At 36.0% G+C, this 26602-nt stretch overlaps 2 protein-coding genes across 6 annotated transcripts; both read left to right on the top strand.

Moving 5' to 3' along the window:
- Window positions 1-7726: 7726 nt before the first annotated feature.
- LOC112025168 (uncharacterized acetyltransferase At3g50280) lies at window positions 7727-13488 on the top strand. 4 transcript variants are annotated; one of them, XR_010623740.1, is made up of 2 exons: window positions 7727-9316; window positions 13401-13488. XR_010623740.1 is itself a non-coding variant. In XM_024057831.2 (1 exon), exon 1 carries the CDS (start codon window positions 7867-7869, stop codon window positions 9238-9240), a length of 1374 nt encoding a protein of 457 aa, XP_023913599.2. In that variant the 5' UTR covers window positions 7727-7866; the 3' UTR covers window positions 9241-9699. The 4 variants fall into 4 exon arrangements, 1 of the variants encoding a protein (XP_023913599.2); XR_010623738.1 differs by lacking the exon at window positions 13401-13488 and adding an exon at window positions 13173-13261; XR_010623739.1 differs by lacking the exon at window positions 13401-13488 and adding an exon at window positions 12696-12784.
- LOC112025157 (uncharacterized acetyltransferase At3g50280) lies at window positions 12176-15763 on the top strand. Of its 2 annotated transcripts, none has more exons than XM_065760299.1 (2): window positions 12176-13650; window positions 15251-15763. In XM_065760299.1, exon 1 carries the CDS (start codon window positions 12268-12270, stop codon window positions 13639-13641), a length of 1374 nt encoding a protein of 457 aa, XP_065616371.1. In that variant the 5' UTR covers window positions 12176-12267; the 3' UTR covers window positions 13642-13650; window positions 15251-15763. The 2 variants fall into 2 exon arrangements, with proteins under 2 accessions (XP_065616371.1, XP_065616372.1); XM_065760300.1 differs by having other exon boundaries at window positions 15261-15279.
- The last annotated feature ends 10839 nt before the right edge of the window (window positions 15764-26602 follow it).

Here is a 26602-nt window from a genome sequence, read left to right as displayed (position 1 = left end):
TTTTTTTTTTTTTTTTTTTTTTTTTTTTTTTTTTTTTTTTTTTCATATTTGCATTTTGGAGAACTGTGTGAGTGTGGTTTCTATGATAGGTTACTTTCCCTATATTAGTATATTGTCTTCGAAGGAAATCGAGTACTTACCTTAAACTTGACTTTAATGGAGTCCACTTCAGAGATGTATTCATGAAAATAGTATACTTAAATGGCCATAAATATTTGGATTCAAAACGTTTGCATCACCTTTGTGATTGTGGGATTAGAGTTTTCACTTTGTTGTTTGTCTCCACTTCTATCAAGTGTTCTGTGTTAGTACAGATTGGAACCCACGGTAATTGGATTAAAGTTTGGGATTTGTTGTCTATCAGTCCTATGTAGCCATATGTCTCCATCAAAATCCCTCAAATGGTGCCTTGAGTAGTAAACTGTCTGTCTTAGTCATTTTTAGCCTTGAGATGTATCCCAAATTATTTATTGAGTTGTTTGGAAAATTCTTTGGATCTTTTGTGATATTTTTTCCTAATGGGCACATCCTAAACTAATGTAGGTGCGATATTTTCATCAAATTGAGAAGTTTTAATTAACTGCAGACTTTTTTTAAATCTATGCCTCTTATGTAATGTCACTACTATTTAAGCACGATGAGCTAAGGAAATAGAAATTAACATTGAGATCAGTCTCTAGGACATTTTTCAGCAACCATGTCAACGCCTTAGAACATGGTTAATTAATTATGTCCTAAATGTAGCCTTATATACTTCATTAAGTTCAATAATTTAGTTGATTCTCAAAATAAGTTCAGTAATTTAGTCTTCTTGTGAGGTCCATTCTATGAAATGAAAAAAATAAGGGCTATGGTTAAGAGCCTGCCAAATTGAAATGAAAAAATAATAGTTGTATCCTTTCCGCGTCAAATTCCAAGACCAAAACCTCCTATCAACATGAATCCTACAATACATTCGTCATACATATATAATGTAGCATAAGTAGTAATACATTGAAAAATATTCAAAATAATAACACAATCAGAAAAACTGAAATAAAAATTTTTTTAAAAAAATTTATCACGCGCAACGTGCGGGTCTGCGACTAGTTATATATAAACCACAAAGCAACCCTTTTTCCCTTTCACATGGTGACAACTTTAATTGATAAGTCCAAGCCTATTACTCCATTGGGCACAAATTCAAAGCTTCCTAACATATTGACCATTCTTTATCTAATATAATACAATTATAGGAGTCCTTTCCTATTAGTATAATGATAGTCTAGGTTCATGACAATTGCTAGCTATTGACCATTCAAACTTCTTAAATTTAGAGCAAGACAAACCATACCTAAACTACTTGTGCAATAACCGTAGAGAAGAAAAGAAACAGCTCACTAGTGAGTTGCGGCTGAAAACAAAAAGAATACACGTGTAACTTAAAAGGTAAAAGGCTAGGGTTATCAAGACCTATATTTTTACTTATGCCACCTCACTTGAGCTTCATATCTCATAGCATTTATCTTATTTTTTATATCTTAGGCCCAAATCTATTTAATCCATTTAATTGTAGGCCTCCTTCTAATTTACGTATAAATTAAGGGGTGTTACAAGAGTAGCTATTGGTTTATTGCATTTTATTTACTCTTGTTCCGCACTTTGATAAGTTAGAGTAAAAGCAATCTAGCCATGTTCCGCACTTTGATACGTTAGAATAAAAGCAAGCTAGCTGTAATTTTTAATTGGAGGTCTAAACAAGCTCATGTTTTCACACAATTTCGAGCTTTCACATAATATAGTAGTGATTATCATGCACTCACTAGTGTACATCATCCATACGCAAGGAGATATACTATGGACATCATAACCACAATTCTGGATATATGATGTGTAAAGAGTGTACACTATTGAGTGTGTAACAAAATTTTTCAGAATATATATGCATGTGTGTGGCTCCCAAATAACTGTGAATTGGAAATTTCTATCAAGTTTTTACATTAGTGCTACACATTGTCTTGTCATTTGTATGTGGAAAAAATCAGTCCTCACCTTGAAGCAATTTAGGAAACAGTAGAACCATCTTCTATATTCTGAGGAAAAAGAGTCACAAGAATGCAACAATGATAACTAACATGGACAACAACAGTAACAATAATAGTTATAACTTGCAATCATGGACAATAACAACAACAATAATAATTATAATAGTGCAATTTTAGCATATGCCCTAATTATTTGGTACTACTACTATACCATAAAGCTAACCTTTTCTAAATAATTTTTCCATGAACAAACGTAGTCATTCTAATAATTATGGGATTAGTTACTTTGTTGAATAGTTACCATAGACATAAAAGGTGACGCACCCCTTAGCAAATGTTATGAACCTCATCATTGAAACGAGTATAGGTGTCCAGAATTAGTAGAAATGAGAGGAGAAAAAAATAGTCATCTGTAGAATAAAGACATTTTTAAGAAACTAAAATTATGAAACAGAAATAGAGTATTTTCTAATATATTAGTGTAGATGAATATACCTTCAATCATTATTGGCATCCATTACATTCTTTTTTGACCAGTTCCACAAGAATTTTCTCTACAATATCACTTTGTTATTTTGTTCCACTTCAATCATAATCAGAAGCAACTTTGTTATTACTAAAAGCTGAAGCGCAGCATTTAATGTTGCTACACTCATATTGAGCCACATCAGCAGCCATGTTATTCTCATTTTCTTTTTTGAATTTTCAATTTAATTTTAAAATAGATTTTACCAATTTTAAAATACTAATAAAACTAAAATAATTTCCAGCCCTATCTTTACTTTAAAGTCCAATTCTTATGCATTTAATTCCACCATAAAGCCCAAGCCCACTCCCAAAACCTTTTCAACTAAATCCCTTTGTCAAACCTGATGTTTTTTCACGGTTACAATTGGTGATTTTTATATGATTTTTGTGGTTTAATATTTGATTTAGTAAAGACATATTAGCCAAAAGAAACAAAGGTAGAGCTATTAAAGAAATCTATACTTTCAGATTAGCAATTACCGATGGCCAATGCTGCATTGTCATTTGTGGTTGTGGAATGAATTAGCGGTACGTTGTTTGGGCGAGTAATTAAGGCCAAGCAATTAACCATATTAAAAGGGATTAGCAACTTTTTTCTTTCTCCTTTGCCATTTATGGCATGTATATGCCTTTTTCACAAATGCTCAAGTGAATTACCCATTAGGATTTCCCTTAATTATGATAAACATGTTAATTTTTTTTTTTAAGGGAAGTTCTATATTTATTGAATGAGATATATATATATATATATGTCGAGGGCCATGTAGCTGAATTGGCACCTCCCCATACACAAAGTGTCTAGGGTTTAAGGGAGAAAATGTTCAAATTGTGGGAGTCAATGAGAAAAGGTTTAAGTTGTGGGGTTAGCATAGATACTGTAATTATTTCTAAATAATAAAATATATATATATATATATATTGTTTTCCTTGAGCTAAAGCAGTTGCGATGGATGGTGGAGTGGATGGTTTTTTTTTTTTTTAGTCCTTGAGTATTTTGGGTTGTTTCAAATGAGTAATGGCTCCTCTTAGGCTCCTAAAATTTTTGGTTTGTTGATTTTGCTATCTATAACTGATTCTTCTTTACCTAATAAAGTTTGGAATTTTTTGTAAGTATATTTTTTCTTCAAGAAAATGAATAGAAATCTACCTTCATGTTCATGCTCATGTTAATGTTCATATTTGTAAACCTAAATCATATTTAAGCCCTAATTTTAAAAAGAAAAAGGGAAAAAAAAAAAAAAACCCGTAGGGGTTTCGGTGTCTTGATGGTAGTAGGTGGCCTGTATAACAAAGGTGGTGACCCCTTAGATTCCTCTTTCTCTCTCTTTCAAATGTTTTGTCAGTCTTAGATTTTTTATTTTGGTAATGTATAGTGAAACAGTGCATTTTATATAACAATCCACAACATTTTTGTCTCTCTATCTTTCTTCAAGGCCTTATCTAGTTAGTTATTATTATTAGTCCTTAATTATTATTTTTTTGCTTTTTTTAAAATACTAAAATGGTGGGTGTACTAAAAGACATGAAGAATAGAGAAAGGTGTGGTGTAAGTTTAGTAAATTAATGAGACATTAATAAGCTAACAGTAAAATAAGTTAATATGAACTTTTGGATAATAGTAAAAATACTTAATGAAAGAGGTAAAAAGAAAAAAAAATGCACAAGCAAAATTAGAGTGCCACTTGGCAAGACCTCATGCACTCCGCATATGGTCTCTGCTTTAGATAAGATGTTCAACTTTTATACGCCAAGCATTGACTGTAAATCTTGTTCATGGAACAAATCAAGATAAGAAATTAAGAATATGGTCCATTTGGTTGGCTTGATTTGTCTAGACATCAATTTTCTCTCTTGCCAAAAGTCCGACTTTTAGGCAGAAGTTTCCTTGATTATTATTTGTATACAAAATTCCAAGATCATTAAATTGGAAAAGGTCCCTTATTGACCTAACCAATTGGAATAGGATGAAATTTCTTCCCATCCACACTAAACGTTGTGTACGCTCCAAATTTTTTTTGCATCTCATAATGATATGTTGTGGAAAGGTGTCATCCAAGTCCAACATGATTGAGAGTTGTAGTTGAGACTATAGCCCAGAAGCTTTACTATTCAATACTTTGCAAGAAAAACTAAACACTCATTTGATGTAATAGGAGACTATGGAATTCCACATTGTATACACTGGGATTTATTCTTGATGTTGTGAAATTGCTGTAGGTACTAAAAACTATAGGCTGATTAGTTGGCAAGTCATGTTCTTTAAGCATGAAAAGTCTACTTTGGAAAACTTTTATGTTCCTACAATAAATGTTTTGGAAAGAAAATTGTTAGCCCCCTCATCCCATTGGGACCCCCCTATTTATACAAAGGAAAAAGGGTCCAATATTCCTGAGTATGACTTAGTTACATGGAATTTTTGTGCAATTGTGCCTACATTTCTTTTAAAAATTTAATTATAATTTTAAACTCTAATTTGGTGATTTTTATACGATTTTTGTGGTTTAATTTTTGATTTAGTAAAGACATATTAGCCAAAAGAAACGAAAGTAGAGCTATTAAAGAAATCTATACTTTCAGATTAGCAATTACCAATGGCCAATGTTGTATTGTCATTTGTGGTTGTGAAATGAATAAGCGGTATGTTGTTTGGGCGAGTAATTGAGGCCAAGCAATTAACCATATTAAAAGGGATTAGCAACTTTTTTCTTTCTCCTTTGCCATTTATGGTATGTATATGCCTTTTTCACATATGCTCAAGTGAAGTACCCATTAGGATTTCCCTTAATTATGATAAACATATTAATTTTTTTTTTAAAGGAAGTTCTATATTTATTGAATGAGATATATATATATATATATATGTCGAGGGTCATGTAGCTGAATTGGCACCTCCCCATACACAGTGTGTCTAGGGTTTAAGGGAGAAAATGTTCAAATTGTGGGAGTCAAGGAGAAAAGGTTTAAGTTGTGGGGTTAGCATAGATACTGTAATTATTTCTAAATAAAAAAAAAATATATATATATATATGTATATATTGTTTTCCTTGAGCTAAAGCAGTTGCGACGGATGTGTGGAGTGGATGGTTTTTTTTTTTTTAGTCCTTGAGTATTTTGGGTTGTTTCAAATGAGTAATGGCTCCTCTTAGGCTCCTAAAATTTTTGGTTTGTTGACTTTGCTATCTATAACTTGATTCTTCTTTACCTAATAAAGTTTGGAATTTTTTGTAAGTATATTTTTTCTTCAAGAAAATGAATAGAAATCTACCTTCATGTTCATGCTCATGTTAATGTTCATATTTGTAAACCTAAATCATGTTTAAGCCCCTAATTTTAAAAAGAAAAAGGGGAAAAAAAAACCCGTAGGGGTTTCGGTGTCTTGATGGTAGTAGGTGGCCTCTATAACAAAGGTGGTGACCCCTTAGATTCCTCTTTCCCTCTCTTTCAAATGTTTTGTCAATCTTAGATTTTTTATTTTGGTAATGTATAGTGAAACAGTGCAATTTATATAACAATCCACAACATTTTTGTATCTCTCTATCTTTCTTCAAGGCCTTATGTGATTAGTTATTATTATTAGCCCTTAATTATTATTTTTTTGCTTTTTTTAAAATACTAAAATGGTGGGTGTGCTAAAAGATATGAAGAATAGAGAAAGGTGTGGTGTAAGTTTAGTAAATTAATTAGACATTAATAAGCTAACAGTAAAATAAGTTAATATGAACTTTTGGATAATAGTAAAAATACTTAATGAAAGAGGTAAAAAGAAAAAAAATGCACAAAGCAAAATTAGAGTGCCACTTTGCAAGACCTCATGCACTCCCACATATGGTCTCTACTTTTATATATATACTAGCCGCAAACCCGCACGTTGCGCTTGATAATTATTTTTATGGTGGTTTTATTATTATTATTTTACAATTTAAACTAATCTAATAATGAGTAATGTATTTCGTAATTATATTTTTATTTATTATAGGAACAATCATAAATGTAATATAGAAACAATCCAAAAAACCAAAAAAAAACTTAAACGGAAAAAAATTAATAAAACTTAACAATAATTAATTGAACCAATATTAGGATAAAATTTTGTTTTTGATAATCTATTAAGGTTATTCTCTTTGTAGAAATTATAATTTCGGCCACCCAACACATATTATCAAATAAACAATAATTAGTAAAATCTAAGAAGTAAATTTCTATACATGCATTGTTATAAAATAATAATAATTAAAATAAAATTGCAAAAGTTAAAATTTGTTACCTATCCGATTATTTTTGTTTGGCTAACCTTTGTTTTTCTTTAAATAAATGGCATTATAAAGTACTTTGCCCACTACAAAGGATTAAAAAATAAACAAAAATTAGTAAAGTCTCATAGTTTAACATCTAAATTGAGTACTATAAAAAATCATGCTATGTAACAGAATAAATAGCAAATTATCCAAATCATGCTATGTAATAGAATAATATTATATTTTTATATGCTATATTTAATTCTTTAGAATGTAATAGGATAACATTTAACAAAAAATAAATAAAAAAATACTTTAAAAATACTTTAAAAAAAAAAAACTAAATTGCACTAACCCAAAATAGAGTTTTAAAGAATATAAAAAATTATCAACCTAAAGTAGAGATGCAAGAAAAATTTTAAAAAAAAAAATCCATCGAAAAATTTAGAGAGAGAGAGAGAGAGAGGGAACCTTCTTTTTTTTTTTTTTTTTTTTTTTTTTGGATAGATATGGATAAGATAAACAAAATGGGGAGGAGAGAAATGGATTCCATTTAATTAATATATATATTTTTTTTTTATGGGAAATGCTCAACAGTTCTATTCAACCCTTTGTAAAGAACATACATCATTCGCACACGCACGTGCCGCTGGACTGGGACAATCTTCCGGCCATACAACTATATTCCCAACATTTTGAGCGTATTAAGCAAGCAAGTAGGCAGGGACATTTCCCTGCCTTCTAGTATGTAAGAATTCAAACGTCTCAAAGCCCTGAACTTTCCGCAGCACACCATTAAGGACTTGGGTAGAAATAAATCTTCCTAAAATAGACAGATTCAAATCTTACTGTATTTCGTGTGTTTGTATATATGTACAAAGAGTATTAGAATTTAATCAGATAAAAAAAAAAAAAGAGAATTAGAATTTAATAATGCTTAAGGGAAAATAAATGGGAGAGCTAGAGTCAAACATCTGCAAATCTTCAACTCTATAAAACCAAAGTTGCTATTCAAACAGTAGATTGAAGAGAATCACTTCCCTTTAGCTTCCTTGAAACAATTCCGTGACCAATTTCTAATGTCTACTAATCCTCCAAAAATCCGATACATCTCAGAGAGCTTTATCAAACCACAGTATGCTTTAGAAGAGTCAAAGAGGCCCTTCTACCTGTCACCATGGGATCTTATCATGCTCTCTGCAAACTATATCCAGAAGGGCCTTCTTTTTACCAAACCTCCAACAGCAAATGCCGATGAAGACTTCATCAAGTCTCTCTTGGACAGGCTTAAGTATTCCCTCTCTGTAACCCTTGTCCATTTCTACCCACTTGCAGGCCGCCTTGTGACACAAAAAAATGAAAACCCTCCTTCAAGCTTGATTTTTGTTGATTGCAGTAACAGCCCTGGAGCTAAATTCATCTATGCAGATCTAGACATGACAATATCTGATATCCTTTCTCCGATTGATGTACCATCAATCGTTCAATCCTTTTTTGATCATGACAGGACGGTCAACTATGATGGTCATACCATGCCACTGCTATCCATTCAAGTAACAGAACTAAAAGATGGTATCTTTATAGGCTGTTCCATGAACCATAGCATTGGCGATGGAACCTCTTATTGGCATTTCTGTAACACTTGGTCTGAGATCTTTCAGGCACAGGGAAACAACATTTCTATCACACGCCAACCAATCCACAGGCGATGGTTTCCTGATGGTGTTGGTCCGATTATCAACCTCCCTTTCTCACACCAAGATGAGTTCATTTCCAGAGGTGAAGCACCAAAACTTAGAGAAAGAATGTTCCACTTCTCTTCCGAATCCATAGCAAAACTCAAAGCAAAAGCCAATGCAGAATCCAATACCAACAAGATCTCTTCCTTTCAGTCCTTGTCTGCACTTGTCTGGAGGTGCATAACGCGTGCACGTTGTCTACCACATGACCAGATAACACGTTGCAAGTTGGCCACCAATAACAGGTCAAGAATGGAGCCATCCTTATCTGATGATTACTTTGGGAACTTGGCTTCCATAGTGGGAGGAGTAACGACAGCTGGTGAATTGCTTGAACATAATCTTGGGTGGGCGGCATGGAATTTGCACGAGGCTGTGGTCAACCACACTGACAAAGTTGTGCGTGACTCGGTTGATACCTGGCTACAGTCTCCAATTGTTTTCCAACCTGCTCGGTTTTTTGATCCATACAGTGTAATGATGGGGAGTTCACCCAGGTTCAACATGTATGGGAATGAATTTGGAATGGGGAAAGCAGTGGCACTTCGCAGTGGATATGCAAACAAGTTTGATGGGAAAGTGTCATCATACCCAGGTTACGAAGGAGGTGGAAGCATTGATTTGGAGGTGTGCCTTCTGCCAGATTCAATGAGCTCTCTTGAGTCTGATAAGGAGTTCATGGATGCTGTCTCTCTGTCCCACCAGCTGCCCTAGTTTTCAATGCTCTACCATCCAGATGACCAAGCCAAATCTTTCTTTTGTGAGGAAGGAAAGCAATGCATTTTTGTTAGTGAGTGTCTAAATGTTGCAGTTGATTTGTGCTATGATTCTAATGACTTTAAAATGCAGTAATTTAATGGTAATAGTGAGCATAATTTACAAAGCATGTGATGTTGTCAGAAACATACCTAAGTAAAAATAGTGTGTGATGTTCGTCTGCGGACCACATCATATATGTCATATAACATGGTACATACTAATGCAATAGGTGCTATTTTTGTGTAAAATAGCAGCAACTCATATACCATATGGAAGATTTAAGTACCCCTTTGTCATTGTTGTAGGAAGTAGGGCTTTAATTGTAGAGCTCTAGTAGCAGTTAATTTGTGTTAAGATTCTAATGACATCAGAAGTGCAGGAAATGAATGGGTATAATGATTTTTTGTTGTACTATCAGAGATTAATTTGCAAAGTATATGATGTTATTAGAAAGATACCAAAATAAAAGGATTATGCGATATTCATCTGCAGACTGTATCAAAAATTTGTTATATGACATGCTACTTGCTCATGCAATAGGTATTGTTTAAGTGTAAAATAGTAGCTACTAATATAGCAAATGAAAGATTAAAGATCCACTCTTTTAAAATTAGTCCCTCAGATTATATCACCCGTAGCACAAAAAAAAAAGCTAAAAACAGTAGGCTTATTTGAGAATCTCAAGTGAAACTCAACTTCATAGATGTTTTATTTCCAATACCTGGGTCATGTTACTGCTCACTCGTTTATCTTTAACCATTTAGACCCCCTTCTTATGAGCTCTTCCACTCTGAAAATGGCATATAACAAAATATGAACAATTCAACCTAAGCAATAAATATACTTTTTAGTTTCTATCTCGTCTGTATCATAGCATTGGCTTCTTTTAAGAATTGTGAACTGAATCTTAACATTTTACATTCTGGATTTTAGAAAATCTAGTTCATATCAACATTGAGCAATTCAAAGTGTATCTTTAACCAACTTAGCAGACTAACATAACACAAGCGTTGCGCCTTATACAGTATAGCATCCCCGTTTTGTACTATTTTTGTTGGTTTGATACTTTTCAAATGGTGATGCATTTTGAGGAGCTTTTTGCTTTTGTACTTAAGCTTAATATGCTCCCACTTGTTGATTTTATACCATCGCATTTTACTTAATCTCCATTGATGCTCAACCAAAGTCTTGTAGTTGGGCATAGGCCTATCTTACCATTTCTCCCACTGTATGTCTACTAGTCTTTTTCATGGTGATTAAAATGCCCCAAAATGAACAATCTCTCTCACAGCATTTTCTTGTGTTTGTTTTTCAACTAGTGGCCAGACAGGGGATCAAGAACCTATTGCATTAGCTATCATAATCTTGGGCATTGTTGTCACATAATTGAGAAACAAATATAGTATATAATACAAAATACTTCCTCCACTTGTAGCAGAGCAATCAAAATGGACACAAGGTTTATTTTAATTGCGTTGGATGCAAGAAAGGGGTATGTTAAGTTGAATGTGGGTGTGGGAAGGGTGATTAGAGATTACCATGGAAAATGTAGCACATAATTTTGGTAGGTGATACTCGTTTATTGTTGCTGGAGTTTTTGTCACGGGAACCTCTTCTAGTCTCTACTCTGAGTCCTGAGGGGATCACTTGGTCGATGAACTAAAGCTGATGCATTTGGTTGTTGCTATTTCAATTTCTGTCCAAAATTTCAGTTTTCCGTTGTTATTATTATTAGGATCTTCGTCCCTAAACCTTACTTGATCCCTAAACCGTTACTCATTTTCTCATCCTTTTCATGGTGATCATTGACTGAATTGGTTAGTTTTGAATAGTCTTGGACCTGATTAACATTAACTCAACCCTTACGGAAGAAACTATATTTTATCCTTATTATTATTATGAAAAAAGTTAACGGATGCTTATAGAAAAAAAGTAATTAATTTTTTTGATAACTTTTTAAATTTTTTATTAAAACAATATCAAAATTTTTCTAAACCCTTAGTATTATTTTTTATTTTATTTTATTTTTTAAGGCACTTGTAAGATTTGGGCCGAGGAATCTCCACCTGCATAGTTAAGCACTGGTACTACCTCTTCCACCGTATCCAAACAAAGTTACAACTTTGGTAATGACATCTGAACGTTATTAATGTGGTCCTGTCTTATTCTTTTTTTCATAGCTTATTAATGCGGTCCTTGGATTTCGTTTTTTTGAAACACTTGGATTTCGTTTCTGGCACAAAGACTACTAAGAGGGAAAATAATCTAGTGAGACTTGTTAGTGGAAGACTGAGACGCATAGAGAGAGAGAGTGATGAAGGGGGATGTAGATAAGTTCTCTACTTCTCTTCTTTCAAGAACATCTTAGTCTTTCTTTCAAGAACATCTTAGTCATAGATATTGTATGGAGATCAAGGTGTAACAATTTTTGTTTTGTTTTGTTTTTGATAATCACTAAAATTATTTATTACAATGAATAGTTGGATGAATATTTGTAATTTACCATATGGTCCATGTTTAGCCCCAAAATAAATAAAATAAAATTTCTCTTAACTTTGTCTCCATTTATAGGACTACAATATATAAATCTTATGCGTTCGGCACAACCGCACAAGTGGGCATATTAAATTATATTTCTAATATTAGATTAGAGTGCAGCTTTCACTACCAACCCCAATGGATTCACTTTTTTATTATTTTTTTAATAAATAATTTGATAGTTAAGAGAGATTTGATTTCTAAATGTCTTAGCTAATAAAATTTTTTATTATTGCAATAGGATTTAGATAAAGAGTAATCATCTAAAAACAGTATTTTGTGTGTGTAGATATAAATATTTAAAAAAAAAATCAGAAATTTAATAATGCTTAACTGGAAAACATCTTCTAATTCTCAAGTACATAAACCAGAGTAGCTATTCAAAATTGAACAGTATCAATTAGCCCTTTAGCCTCCTTCAAACAATTCTGTGACCAATTTCTGATGTCTACTAATCCTCCCAAAATCAGATACATCTCAGAGAGCTTTATCAAACCACAGGATGCTTTAGAAGAGTCAAAGAGGCCCTTATACCTGACACCATGGGATCTTGCCATGCTCTCTGAAAACTATATCCAGAAGGGCCTTCTTTTTACCAAACCTCCAACAGAAAATTCCCAAGAAGACTTCATCAAAACTCTCTTGGACAGGCTTAAACATTCCCTCTCTGTCACCCTTTTCCATTTCTATCCACTTGCAGGCCGCCTTGTGACACAAAAAAATGAAAACCCACCTTCAAGCTTGATTTTTGTTGACTGCTGCAACAGCCCTGGAGCTAAATTCATCTATGCAGATCTAGACATGACAATATCTGATATCCTTTCTCCGATTGATGTACCATCAATCGTTCAATCCTTTTTTGATCATGACAGGGCAGTCAACTATGATGGCCATACCAGGCCTTTGCTTTCCATTCAAGTGACAGAACTAAAAGATGGTATCTTTATAGGCAGTTCCATGAACCACTGCCTTGGCGATGGAACCTCTTATTGGCATTTCATTAACACTTGGTCTGAGATCTTTCAGGCACAAGGAAATAATATTTCTATCACACGCCCACCAATCCACAAGCAATGGTTTCCTGATGGTGTTAATCCAATCATCAATCTCCCTTTCACACACCAAGATGAGTTCATTTCCAGATTTGAAGCACCAAAACTTAGAGAAAGAATGTTCCACTTCTCATCTGAATCCATAGCAAAACTCAAAGCAAAAGCCAACGCAGAATCCAACACCAACAAAATCTCCTCCTTTCAGTCCTTGTCTGCACTTGTTTGGAGGTGCATTACGCGTGGGCGTCATCTACCATATGATCAGCTAACAAATTGCAATTTGGCCACCAATAACAGGTCGAGAATGGAGCCATCCTTGTCTAATGATTACTTTGGGAACTCGCTTCATGCATTGAGAGAAGTAACCACAGCTGGTGAATTGCTCGAACATAATCTTGGGTGGGCAGCATTGAAGTTGCACGAGGCTGTGGCCAACCACACTGACCAGGTTGTGCGTGACTGGGTTGATACCTGGCTGCAGTCTCCTATTGTTTATCAACTTACTAAGTTTTTTGATAAATACAGTGTAATGATGGGTAGTTCACCCAGGTTCAACATGTATGGGAATGAATTTGGAATGGGGAAAGCAGTGGCACTTCGCAGTGGGTATGCAAACAAGTTTGATGGAAAGGTGTCATCATACCCGGGTTATGAAGGAGGAGGAAGCATTGATTTGGAGGTGTGCCTTCAGTCGGATTCAATGAGTGCTCTTGAGTCTGATGAGGAGTTCATGGATGCTGTCTCCTTGCCCCACCAGCTCCACTAGTTTCTAAAGGTAAGACCAAGCCAAATCTGTCATTTGTGGGGAAAGAAAGCAATAGATATTTGTAAGTGTCTAAGCATTGCAGTTAACCTGTGCTTTGATTCTAATGGCATCAAAATGCAAGAATATATTGGTAATATCAGCAATTAATTTGCAAATCATATGATGTTATTAGAAAAATATCTAAATAAAAAGAGTATTTGATATTCATCTGCAGAACATGTCACATACTACTGTTTGAGTGTAAAATAGCAGTTACATATTGAAGATTTGTGCGAGTTTGACATTGCTATTAGGAGGTAGAGCTTTAGTAGCAGAATTTTTGCGATGTATATCTTTAACTAAAAAGTTCTTTAGTGTTTTGAGTATTTACCAAATTACAGTGAATAGTGATTTAAAATTATGGATTTATAAAACATGGACAATGGATTGTACATGCCATCTCTTTGTCCCACTAGTTTCCAAAGCTCCACCCTGCAGATGACCAAACCAAATCTTTCTCTAGTGAGGAAGGAAATAATAGCAGCTACCTAATTATATACCATGTGGAAGATTAAAGCCCCACCTTGTAAAATTAGGCCTTCAACTTATATCAACCGTAGCACAGAACAAAAATCTGAAAACAGCAAGCTTCTTTGAGAATCTCTAAGTGAAACTTAAACTTCAAACATCCTGGATTTCAATACTTGGGTCACGTCACCGCTCACACATTTATCTTTAACCAATTAGACTCCCTTCTTATGAGCTCTTCCACTCTGAAATTGGCGTATAATAAAATATGAATATATCAGCATTAGCAATAAACGTACTCCATTTCTATCTTGTTCTGTATCATAGCATAGGAAAAAAGAAAATGAACAACTGGCTTCTTTTTTAAGAATTGTGAAGTGAATCCTAATTTCTTACATTATGGATTTTAGTAATCTTGTTCACATTAACATTCGGCAATTCAAAATGTATCTTTAACCATGTAGACCCTTCACACAAACTTTCCCACTTTGAAAATGGAATATAACAACATATAATAGCAGACTAACATAATATAAGCGCCTTATACAGTGTAGAATCCCCATTCTCTATATACGAGGTAATGAAGAATACAACTTGTCAATTTATTTTTTAATAACCAATCACTCCAAAATCCTAAGCTACTAAAAAATCATGCAACAATTATTGACTTGATGTAGTAATAATCACAATGCACCCAATTTGTGCTATCCCGTGGCATAAATAGCTATAGATTAGGCAGTCAAGCCAACCTCAACCAAATTGAGTTGCTTATCAAAAAAGGATCCCCTTAACGGGTGCCTAAGGACATTTGTTACTAAACTATTTTAGGAAAGTTTTAATAGAAAAAAATGTTAGCTTCTTTTTCCATAACGGGTGCCCTCAGAGCATTTGTTAATTTTTCCCATCAAAAATGGCCACAGGAAAGATTTCATTATACATGGGATCACCCAAAAACCCATTGCATCAACTATCACAATCATTGTAATCACAAAATTGAGAAACAGATACACTATATAATACTAAATACTATCTACAATTTTACCCGAACAAGTAAAATGGATAGCCCTTTAATGGGTACAAGGTTGATTTTGATTGTGCTCAGGTGGGTGTAGGTGTGGTGATAAGAGGTTACCATGGAGATGTAGCTGCTTACATTGTGTGAGAAACTGAACCCAGCGATGGATAGTAATTTGAACAAACTGCTTGCTTGCTGCGAGGAAAGTTTGGTGTTTTGCTGAACATAGTTTTTGGAAATGATCCTCGTTTACTGTTGCTGCAACAAACCGAAACCTCTCTCTCTTGAGAGGGATGAAGTAAAGCAGATGCGTTTGGTTGCTGCCTTTTCAATTTCTTTCCAAGATCTCGGTTTCCTGGAATTTTACCATGATGTGAGAGAAAAGTTAAGAAAGTAAAAAGTTATAAAAATAAAAATAAAAATTCATGAGGTCAGTAAGATTGAGATTCGACTTTCGAGTTGTGTACGAAAAGGTAAATAAATACAAAAATCAATCTTTTAACTGGTTTAGAAGAACATATAAGAGAAGCCAATTTCCTACCATACCAAAAATTAATAACGACGTGGAAAGAGGCAAACTCACCAAGCTATGGATCTTGCTCAGTTTTCTTTTTTTTTTTTTTTGGTATTTTTGTACAGTTATTATAAAATGATTGGAATGGCCACATAGGGTCAACCATTTTTTTTTTTTTAATAATTTAATGTAAATTATGCCGCTAAATAATGAAAAGAAGCTGTGATTGTTTGATTTTTATTGGAGCATTAATACTCTAAAAAACTGAATTGTTAAATATTGATGCTTTTAGGCACTTGTTGACAAAAAAACCTATGTTTTAATTATGCCATTATGGAAACAAAAATGAAAAAAACTTTAGCGCGTATGACTTGGATGGAAGAATCTTCTCCTTGAAAACTTGAGCACTATTAAGAGTCTTGTAGCTTAATTCGCATCTCGTAGTGATTTAGGCTATGTTTGTTTCAAGTGAAAAGAAAATAAGGAAGATATTTTACACCCGACAACGTGTTTGGGTGGACTGAAAAACACAATTGAACTAAAAATAAATGGAGTGTAAATGAATTTACCCTTTTGTTTTCCCTTCAAATGATTTTACACTCCTCATAAATTCTAGCTAACCTAAACACACACATAAAGAAAATTTTTTGCACCAACTGATATGGATGCCCTAAGAATGTACTATCATACCATCACCATGTCTCAGTGACTAAATTTGGCTCATATTTGCCTCCCATTGATTGTATTTGGTTATAGTCAATGTAAAATTTTAAAATAAATTTCATTTAGTGCTTTACAAATTTTGATTTCCAATAGCTTTAACGTAAATAAATAAATTAAACACCATCTTTTCCTTCTTAAATTCAATGTTTCCAATTCCATAAAAACAATTTCAAGGAAAGTGTTTCCTTGAAAGTCTTTAAAAAGTATTATTATCAATCTAATTTTCTAAAAACTTCTAACTTAAATTATATTTATAAGTTGAAAAGTCATATGAGAGTACAGGTGTGCATAGGTCAGGTTGAGGAGATTTTTCAATTCAACTCACAATGGTTGGGTTGAAAAAAATTCAATCCAACACAACTCATCATAAGGGTTCAACCCAACCCACATGGATTGGGTTAGACCCATGTATTGGACAATTTAAAAAAAAAAAATTTTAAAAAAGAGAGAAAGAGAGAGATAAGCATAAGAACAACAAATTTATAAGATTATCAACATAAAATGACAACAAATTTACTAATCGAACTTAAGCATAGCACCAAATTAATACAAAACTATTTGATTTGGGTGCATACTCATTCTCAAAACACCACTCATTATATAATCTATTTTACACTATATTACATTAAAATATCAATTTTCTTGATTTTTTTTTTTTAAAAATTATTTCTCTTTCTTTACTCATAACAACTATTATCCACTTTCTTCCTTCATCATCAAGATATGTAAAAAATAAAAATAAAAATAAAAATAAATAAATGCAAAGTAAATAGTGTTAGTATAAATTTATATAAATATTGTAACAACTTTGCTAATTTACACAAAAAATTCATAGATACTCCTGGAGTATAGTAAAATGAGGCTTTATCCTCTCACATTCGTGTTAGACCTATCATGAATTTAATGAGTGGACCCTACTATAAATGTAAGAAGAGGAAACATTATTTCACTATAATTCGGGAGTATCTAAGAATTACTCAATTTACACAGTTTTAACTTGATTGATGTGAATGATTTAGGAATTTAGTTGTGTAAAATTGATATATATTTTTATTTTGCATTGTCAAATGCAAATTCTCTTATATTTTTAATTTAATATGAGATGGAGATGGAAGTCCCTATTGGCTATTGGTAACCCGTTTTGGTCCCTCGCCTAAAAGACCTTAAATGCCCAAATCAAAGTTCAAAAACACAAATTCTAGACTTTTGCAACTATACAGATATTGTATGCACGACAGCCAATGCCAAATTAAAGCAAGCTCAAGCTAAACTAAACCCAAGACAAAGGTGGCCACATATACGGTAGGCTTTGCTTGATGCCCAAGTTTAGCACCCTGAACATAGGGACAAAAACCAAAGAACAATTGTATGCATGGTTAAGGGACAAAATCAATGCTCTACACAAAGACATTTGTCATGACCCAATGCAAGTTCAATAAATTGTAAGCTATAATTTTGTCATGTGACTCATCAATAAAATTTAATGGAATCCCATTTTGGTCCCTCCTCTAAACAAAACTAAAATGTCTAAATCCAAAGTTTAAAAACACAAATTCTAGACCTCGGCAGCTACACATATTTTTTATGCAAGACAAACAAGATCCAATTCAAGCACGTTCAAAGCAAAACCCAAGCAAAGCTAGTTGCCTTATATAAGAACAAAAGCCAAAGAACACATGATACAATGGCATATTTTGAGTATACACTGTATGTATGGTTGGAGGACACAATCAAATAGTACATTTTATGACCAGGATTTTATTTTTAAAGAACTAAAGGCATGCCGCATGCACGCTATAATACAATTTCAAAATTATTTTCATACATAAGAAATCATAAATAATGAAAACAGGTGTTTGAATATAGAAAATGACAACTCTCGCAAATTCTCTCGCTCTCTCTCGAGAAGAACAAGAAGAACTCGCGCGCAGTAACAAGAAGGTGAAGAACGTTAACCATTCAAGCTTCCGTGAAGGGCAGGACTCAATGCCGTCATCTCCCAGCTTTTGTCATGGTCCTTGGAACCGTGAAACATCCTTTAAGGATAAACTTATAGGGGAGATTCCTGGTGCTTTTTCCCAGGCTTTTAACCTTGTGGATCGAATGGAAGATGAACCTGATGCAGATGAAGGAGAGGTGAATACACTGCGAGAAGGGCTTGCAGCGGTGAAGTTTTCCAAGGATTTCAAACGGCAAATCCGGAGACCATGGGAAAGAGCTCTCATTGTGAAAGTCTTTGGTCGCTCTGTGGGTTTTACTTTCCTTCACAATAGATTGTTATCGCTTTGGAAACCAGCTGGTAGATTGGAGTGTGTAGACTTGGGGCATGGCTTTTTCTTGACTCGTCTTTCTTTGAGAGAAGATTATGATTCCATACTTAAGAAAGGGCCTTGGTTCATTGGCGAGCACTTCCTCTCCATTAGACCCTGGGAGCCAGACTTTAGACCGGCGACGGCTAATGTTTCTTCCGTAGCTATTTGGATTAGACTCAATGAGTTACCGATTGAGTATTACAATGAAGAGGCTCTCGTGCAAATTGGCAAGTCTGTTGGCACTGTTCTGCGAATTGACACACACACTGCGTCTGAGACTCGCGGTAGGTTCGCTAGACTGTGTGTACAAATAGATGTTACTAAGCCACTTGTAACAGGCATTTTGATTGGGAAGGTTGAACAGTCGGTCTCATATGAAGGGATCCATAGGCTCTGTTTTGATTGTGGGAGAGTGGGACACCGTAGGGAAAACTGTCCTTTTACCATCCGGCGAGACTCTCCTCCAATTCCAACGGCGACGGAGGCAGGACGAGGGGTAGTATCGGGCTCATGCGGTTCGCATGTCTCTGACGTGGTTAAAGACAAGGAGAGCCCCACAGGGAGCGTGATGCATGCAGAGCATGAGAAGGCGTCTGAAGGGAATTACGGAGCATGGGTTGTGGTTACTCGCAAGAAAACAAGAAACACCAGAAGTAGTGGAACGTTGCCTCCACAGAAAATTGTACAGCCTCAACAATTGCATGGGATGCATGGGTTTGATTCTAATGATGGGCCCATTAAGTCGGATAATAGCAATGAAGCTCTGAGGGAGGCTAAGAGGAAGCATTCACCATCAGGAATGATCAATGGGGCCCAAATTGGAAGTGTTATTCAAGGCTTGAGAAAGGTTTCCAATTACCAAGCCCAACATGCTTTAAACGATGGGCCTAATTTTTCTGGGCTTGAAACATCAGGGAACCAAAAAGGAAAAGAAGGAATGAGTCCGAAAGGTGTTAATAAGGCTTCTGTGAAGGGCAAAAAGGACTTTGCTCGGGCTAGGTTGCATAAAGTTTGGTCTCCAGGCGCCGTTGAAGGAGATAGCTCTCAGCAGACACCTCTCTCTATTAGTTTGTTTGAGCTTGCGCCAAATGAAGAGACTAAGTTGTCCAGCGATGATGGTGTTCAGCAGCAAAGAGTTACTTCGAATTTCCACTTCAATGCTAAGCTTCGTTCAGGGATGGGTGCCCGTCCTAGAGGTGCATCTTGTGAAGATCCAAGTGATTCCAATATGGATTGTGGAGTGGGTCAAGTCGAAAATAATGATGGATTGGGAGCGGACTCGTGTATTGACGGTAGTGATTGTAATGGGAGGGAGGCAAATCTGGTTGAGAGCATCGATGTGCAAGAAAAAGGAGTTGTTCAAAGCGGAATGGCAGCAAATCTCGGTATTGGGCACCAGGTATGTTATGAAGTTCTTACAGCCTGTCCTAATGGCAACGGAGTTGTGGGAAATATTGTGCTCTCTAGAGATGGTGTTGGGAACAGGGCAGATGAGGGAATGGCAGAAGTGGAAAGGATGGAATTTGAATGTGGAGATGAGGCTAATGCCTCCTGATTAAGGTTTGTCCCATCCCCGATTATCTTGTCATCATGAATGTAATAATATGGAATTGTAGGGGGGCGCTCAAGCCCAACTTCCAAAATCATGTTAGAGAGCTGGTCCGTGTTCATAATCCAGCAATCTTGGTGTTAATGGAAACTCGAATTGGCGGGGAGAGAGCGAGGAGAATCTCCGAAAGACTTCCTTTTGAAAATGCTATTCATACAGACACCATTGGTCTTGCTGGGGGTTTGTGGATGCTGTGGAATTCGGAAAGGGTGGTTGTCACGCCGTTGTCTAGCACTGAACAGGAGATTCATGCTGTTGTAAAGGTACCAAACTCTGATTATAATTGGTTGTTTTCTGCCATTTATGCTAGTCCTAGGAGTGCTGAACGACACATATTATGGAATAACTTAATTAAGGTGGCTGAATTGCATGATATGCCGTGGGTTCTTGCGGGGGATTTTAATGAGCCGCTTACGGGAGAAGACAAGTCTGGGGGTCGGCCTGTGAGTGTGAGTAGATCTTTATTATTTAAAGAATGTTTGGATAAATGTAGTATGATGGATGTTGGCTTCACTGGGGCTCGGTTTACCTGGACAAATAAGAGGCCCCTCCAAGCTCTCATCCAAGAACGGATTGACAGATTCTTTGTTAATCCAAGCTGGTGTTTATTGTTCCCTGATGCAAAAGTGGTTCACCTTACCAGATGTCACTCAGATCATTGCCCCGTTTTGCTTGACATGCAGCCTAGAAGTTCCATAGGGAGGAGAAGGCCGTTTAGATTCCAGTCTTGTTGGTTGTCTGATCCTTCTTTTCCTCAGGTTGTATCCCGGGCTTGGCATCTTAATGCTGCTCTAGCTGAGGCAGTTAAAAATTTCACTGAAGGTGCAGCCAATTGGAACCGGCTGCACTTTGGGAATATTTTTGAAAAGAAGAAAAACATCATGGCTAGGTTAAATGGTATTCAGAGAGCTATATCGACTAGGCCTTCAAATTTTCTTCTTAATCTGGAGAATGATCTTCACCAGAAGCTTGAGGTGGTGCTTAGTCAAGAGGAGGAGTTATGGGCTTTAAAATCCCGAGTGAACTGGATGATTCAGGGGGATCGAAATACAGCTTTTTATCATGTCTCGACGCTGGTTAGAAGGAAAAGAAACCAGATTTTAGCTATCAAAGATTCTTCTGGTGAATGGATTCATGAGGAGAATGGTATCAAGGACTTCATTAGAAGAGGTTTTGAGGGAGTGTACACCTCGTCTTTGTTAAGTAGCAGTCGGGGTAATCCCTTAGTCTCTCAATGGCAAGCTAAATTGTCTGAGGAGGAAAAGAGAAGTATCAGTGGGGCTGCCTCAGAGGAGGAGATTAAATCAGCCCTATGGTCGCTTAGTCCTTTCAAAGCGCCTGGTCCGGATGGGCTGCATGCCGGGTTTTTTCAACGATTCTGGATGGTTGTGGGTAAGTCGGTTGTGGAGGAAGTGGGGAAAATCTTTGCGGAGAGGAAAGTGCCGGAGTATTTGAACAGGACCCACATTGCTCTCATTCCTAAAGTGCAAGGCCCGGAAACTTTGGGTAACTATCGTCCTATCAGTTTGTGTAACACCATTTATAAAGTTGTCACAAAGATAATTGTTGCAAGATTGAGGCCCTTTTTGGATAAGCTCATCTCCCCTCTCCAATCCGCTTTTGTTCCGGGAAGAAAGAGTGTTGACAATGCAATCATAGTTCAAGAAATCATCCATTCTCTTAGCAGAAAGAGAGGGAAAGTGGGGTATATGGCTTTGAAGATTGATTTGGAGAAGGCATATGATAAACTTGAGTGGAACTTCATAAGGGAGATGATGATTAGAGCTAATTTCCCCAAGGATTTAGTGGACATCATTATGAGTTGTGTTTCTACAGTGTCGACGGAAATTTTGTTAAATGGGGAAACTTTGGATCCCATTTACCCATCAAGAGGAATTAGGCAAGGTGACCCATTGTCACCGTACCTATTCATTTTATGTATGGAGTTCCTTGGACAGCTTATTCAAGATAAATGCAATGCCAAACTTTGGCAGCCAGTGAAGGTATCTCAAAGTGGCCCGGCCTTCTCCCATATGTTTTTTGCGGATGATTTAGTTCTCTTTGCTAGAGCGGATGCCACCAATTGTTCCATGATAAGAGATGTTTTGGATGAATTCTGTAGTATGTCGGGGCAAACTGTGAGTGAAGCCAAGTCAAGAGTGTTCTTTTCGCCTAATGTGGATAGGGATAGTAGGGAGTCTTTTTGTGACATCCTTGGGTTTCGTTCTACCCCCTCGATTGGGAAATATCTTGGTTTCCCAATTAGACACACTGGCTCTTCTTCTCAAGACTTTAATTTTATCCTTGATAGAGTGAAGAACAAGCTAGCGGGGTGGAAAGCTAATTTGCTCTCACTAGCTGGCCGCACGGTGCTCATTCAAGCCTCCTCTTCTGCTATTCCAGCTTATGTTATGCAGTGCATCCAATTGCCGGTTAGAATTCTTGATGGTATTGACCGGGTTAACCGGAATTTTCTTTGGGGTTCGTCAGAAGCTACTAAGAAAGTCCATTGGGTTGGTTGGCATAAAGTGGCTAAGCCTAAGGAGGAAGGGGGCCTTGGTTTACAGGCAGCAAAGGGTAGAAACAATGCTCTCCTAGCCAAGCTAAATTGGCGGTTCCATACGGAGACAGATGCTTTGTGGTCTCAAGTGTTAAGGCAGAAATATTGCAACAACAGAAGAGTTAATGCAAGTAATGTGAATAGGCTTCCTTGTTCCCCGATTTGGAGAGCTATGAAGAAGGGTATGGGTACTTTTAACAAAGGAGCTATGTGGACGATTGGAAGAGATAGCACCTTGAATTTTTGGCTTGATAGATGGATGGCTCAAGGCCCATTGCGCCATTTAATCCAAGGCCCTCTAACCCAAGAAGCTTCTCAACTAAAGGTGAAAGATGTTTTGACAGATGAAGGGTGGCAATGGGGCCAGATTCCTTTTGATTTACCTTCAGAATTGAAATCCTTGATTCAAGCAATTCCGGTTTCAGCAGTTAGCAGGGGAAGGGACAAGTTGGCATGGGCAGGCAACCCGAGGGGTTCCTTTGATCTTAAGAGTGCTTACACTAATTCTATAGGTGATGATAGTCCTCAGACTAAGTTGGGGTGGGTTTGGAAAATTGAAGCTCTCCCTAGAATCAAGTCTTTCATATGGCAATGTGGCCATAATAGCATAGGAGTGAAGGGATGTTTGGTGAAAAGGGGTATGGGGGAAGATGATTGTTGTCCCATTTGCCACGTGGATTCAGAGACTATTTTGCATGCACTTAGGGACTGTATAAGGGTTAAGGCCGTGTGGGGTCAGCTGGGGATTGGGCTTCAAAACCGAGATTTCTGGATGAATGACACCCAGGAGTGGCTGAGATCTAACGGGAAGGACAGCAGCATCCGAGGAGGTATTCAGTGGAGGATTCTTTTTCCTATAGCTGTGTGGAATATTTGGAAGAGCAGAAATCAGAATGTATTCAATGGTAAAAGCATAAACCCGGGGTTAGCTGCATTCATTCGTGGTCAAGCTATTGAGTTTCTTTGTTGTGCAACTTCGCCAAGGCATAATGTCTGTAAGGTGATAAAGCGGATCCGGTGGGAGAGACCTCCATTTGGGTGGAAGAAGCTTAATACTGATGGTTCTTATATGGGTAGTAATGGTTCGGCTGGTTGTGGGGGTGTAGTGAGGGATGATCAAGGGAGGTGGATTTCTGGGTTCACTAAGCACATTGGGTCAGCTAGCAGTTTTGTAGCAGAATTGTGGGGTCTCAGAGATGGGTTGGTTCTTTGCAACAACCTTAATATTCAATGTCTAGTAGTTGAAGTTGATGCCAGAGTCATTATGGATGCTGTGCTGAACTCGGATTATGTGAACATGGTTGTTTCTCCTTTACTGGATGACTGTAGACATCTGTTGAGCTGCTTCCATCAGGTTCAGGTTAGACATTGTTTTAGACAAGCCAATAGATGTGCTGACACTTTGGCTAGGATGGGCTCTGACCAACGAGTAGATTATAGTGTTTTTCTTGGTCCTCCTGAGGACGTTGTGGAAGCCTTTGAGGCTGATTTTGCTGGTTTGTTTTTTGATAGGCGCTGCTCTGTTCTTGCTGGTGGCCCTTAGTCTTTTTATTGAATCGTCCTTTTAACCAAAAAAAAAAAGATGTCATATATTGTATAAGTTTACTTGAACCTAATCCAGTAAAAAGACCAACTTAACCCAACCCAAGATAGCGAGCTAGCCAGTGCCCAAAACATTAAAAATAAGCTGGGCTTGGGCTGATTTGTTTGGTTTAAGGTTGGGTTAGGGCCTGAGGTTGAAAAGCTTAGGTTGAGTCTGGTTTTAGCCCCCAACCCAAGTTGTGTTGTAGCCTTATGACATTCCTCATTCTGTCATTCATTCTTCTATGAAGTCCAGAATTGAGAAGCTGCAACGTAGTTGGCTTGTACTATGTCAAACCAAGCTTGTAAACTATGGAAATAGAATATGTAATACTACCTCCGTCCCTTTTTTTTTTGTCCTCTATTCCATTTTGAGATATTCCAAAATATTGTCATGTTTCTAAAAATAAAAGTCATTAATTTACTAATATTCCTATTATACCCCTATTAATTTACTAATTCAATTTTTTGATAAATTTTTTTAAGGGTAGTTTTAGAAATTTATACATTTTTAAAAGATAGACAAGATAATAAATGATTTTCCCTTAAAAAGTTTGACTTTTCAAACAGGACAAAAAAAATGGGACGGACAGTTTTCTTAAGACAGTAGAATATGAATATAAAAAACAGAAGGGAAATGGAGAAAGAAATGAGAGAGGAAAGAGCTTTCACGGCTTAAACAAGCTATAAGTTTTAGGCTAATAAGAGCAAAGATGATTGATATACATGTCTTTGTTCTTTGTTATGTTGCTTACATGTATCACCATCTTAATAATTTCAAGAGAAATTAATTTTGACTAGTTAAAGCTGGCTACCCGAATTCCTTAGTGCCTTTCATACAGTTCACTTCTTTCATATTATTTTCAGAAGATTTGCCTCTCAACACAAAGTCTCATCTATGTTGAAGTCTTACTTTATGTATTCATTTTACTCCTTGTTGAAATCATTGTTTTTAACTTAGTTGAGCTCATCTCACTGAAATTAGACGCTCTTTATCATAAAGCATAGACTACTACCAGAGTGTAGACAGTAATGAGCGCAAGGAAGTAGCAAGAGCAGAGCAATAAGAGCAGTAGAGCTTGATCAGAAGAACAACACTGCATAAACGACACAAGATAGTTATATACTGTAGATACGACTTGTAGTTTAGTAGCTGAATTAATTCCTTTAAGTGATGGCACATGAGAATGTTAGTTATTACTGTAGACACACATGTAAGGTTAGTTTTTCTGTTCTGTTAGTAGCAGTTATAATTGGTTAGCTTGCTTTACTCATTGTATATAAGGTTTTGTAATCTTTCTTTGCTAATTAATGAAAGCATAGACTTCTTCCATTCATTTCGTGATATGGTATCAGAGCAAATACCCAAATCTTTCTAGGATTTTGCATTTTCTTTAGTTTCTTTTTAAATTTTCTCGAGAAAAACACTTTGTTTTTGAGAAAATTTTCTTCTTTTGCCAACAATGGCTTCTATTGCAACTACTATGACTACAAATGATTCTGCCAATGGCTTTGCACCTGAGAATCCATCTTCTTCTTTGTGAGATTCTCCAATGGATGACCCTCTGTTCTTGCATCATGCAAAGAGTCCAAGTTTAGCACTTGCTACATAGCCTTTAACTACTGGAGAAAATTATTCAGCTTGGGCTCGAGCTATGAGGAAGGCTTTGCTCACCAAGAACAAATTAGAGTTCATTGATGGGACTCTGACTTTCTCATCACCATTGGTATCTACTCTTTCAGCTATGCAAGCATGGATCAAGTGTGACAACATGGTTGGAGCCTGGTTGACCAATTCAGTCTCTCCAAAACTTCAAGCAAGCATTATCTATGAGGACACTACCTTAGAGATTTGGAATGACTTGAAGAATCGTTTTGCCCAAACCAATGGACCAAGGGTTTTCAATCTTCAAAAAGATATTGCAGAATTACATCAAGGTTAGATGTTTATCACTGATTTCTTTACTCCATTGAAGGTATTTTAGGATCAATTGCAAAACCTTAGTCCATTTCCTTCATTTACTTGTGGAAAGTGTGTATGTAACATTAACAAAAGGCTTACTGATTTACAAGTCAGAGAGTCTGTGATTAAGTTCCTAATGGGATTGAATGATTCTTTCTCACAAGTTAGGACTCAAGT

The sequence above is a fragment of the Quercus suber genome, unplaced genomic scaffold (assembly GCF_002906115.3).
Source record: "Quercus suber isolate HL8 unplaced genomic scaffold, Cork oak 2.0 scaffold_361, whole genome shotgun sequence".
NCBI classification, from domain to species: Eukaryota; Viridiplantae; Streptophyta; class Magnoliopsida; order Fagales; family Fagaceae; genus Quercus; species Quercus suber.
Note: the sequence above shows the minus strand (reverse complement) of the source record. Positions and strands in the feature narration are given on the sequence as shown.

Excerpts from the sequence above, each read along its gene's own strand:
- LOC112025168 (XM_024057831.2), top strand. The coding sequence starts at position 7,867 with ATGTCTACTAATCCTCCAAAAATCCGATACATCTCAGAGAGCTTTATC.
- LOC112025157 (XM_065760299.1), top strand. The coding sequence starts at position 12,268 with ATGTCTACTAATCCTCCCAAAATCAGATACATCTCAGAGAGCTTTATC.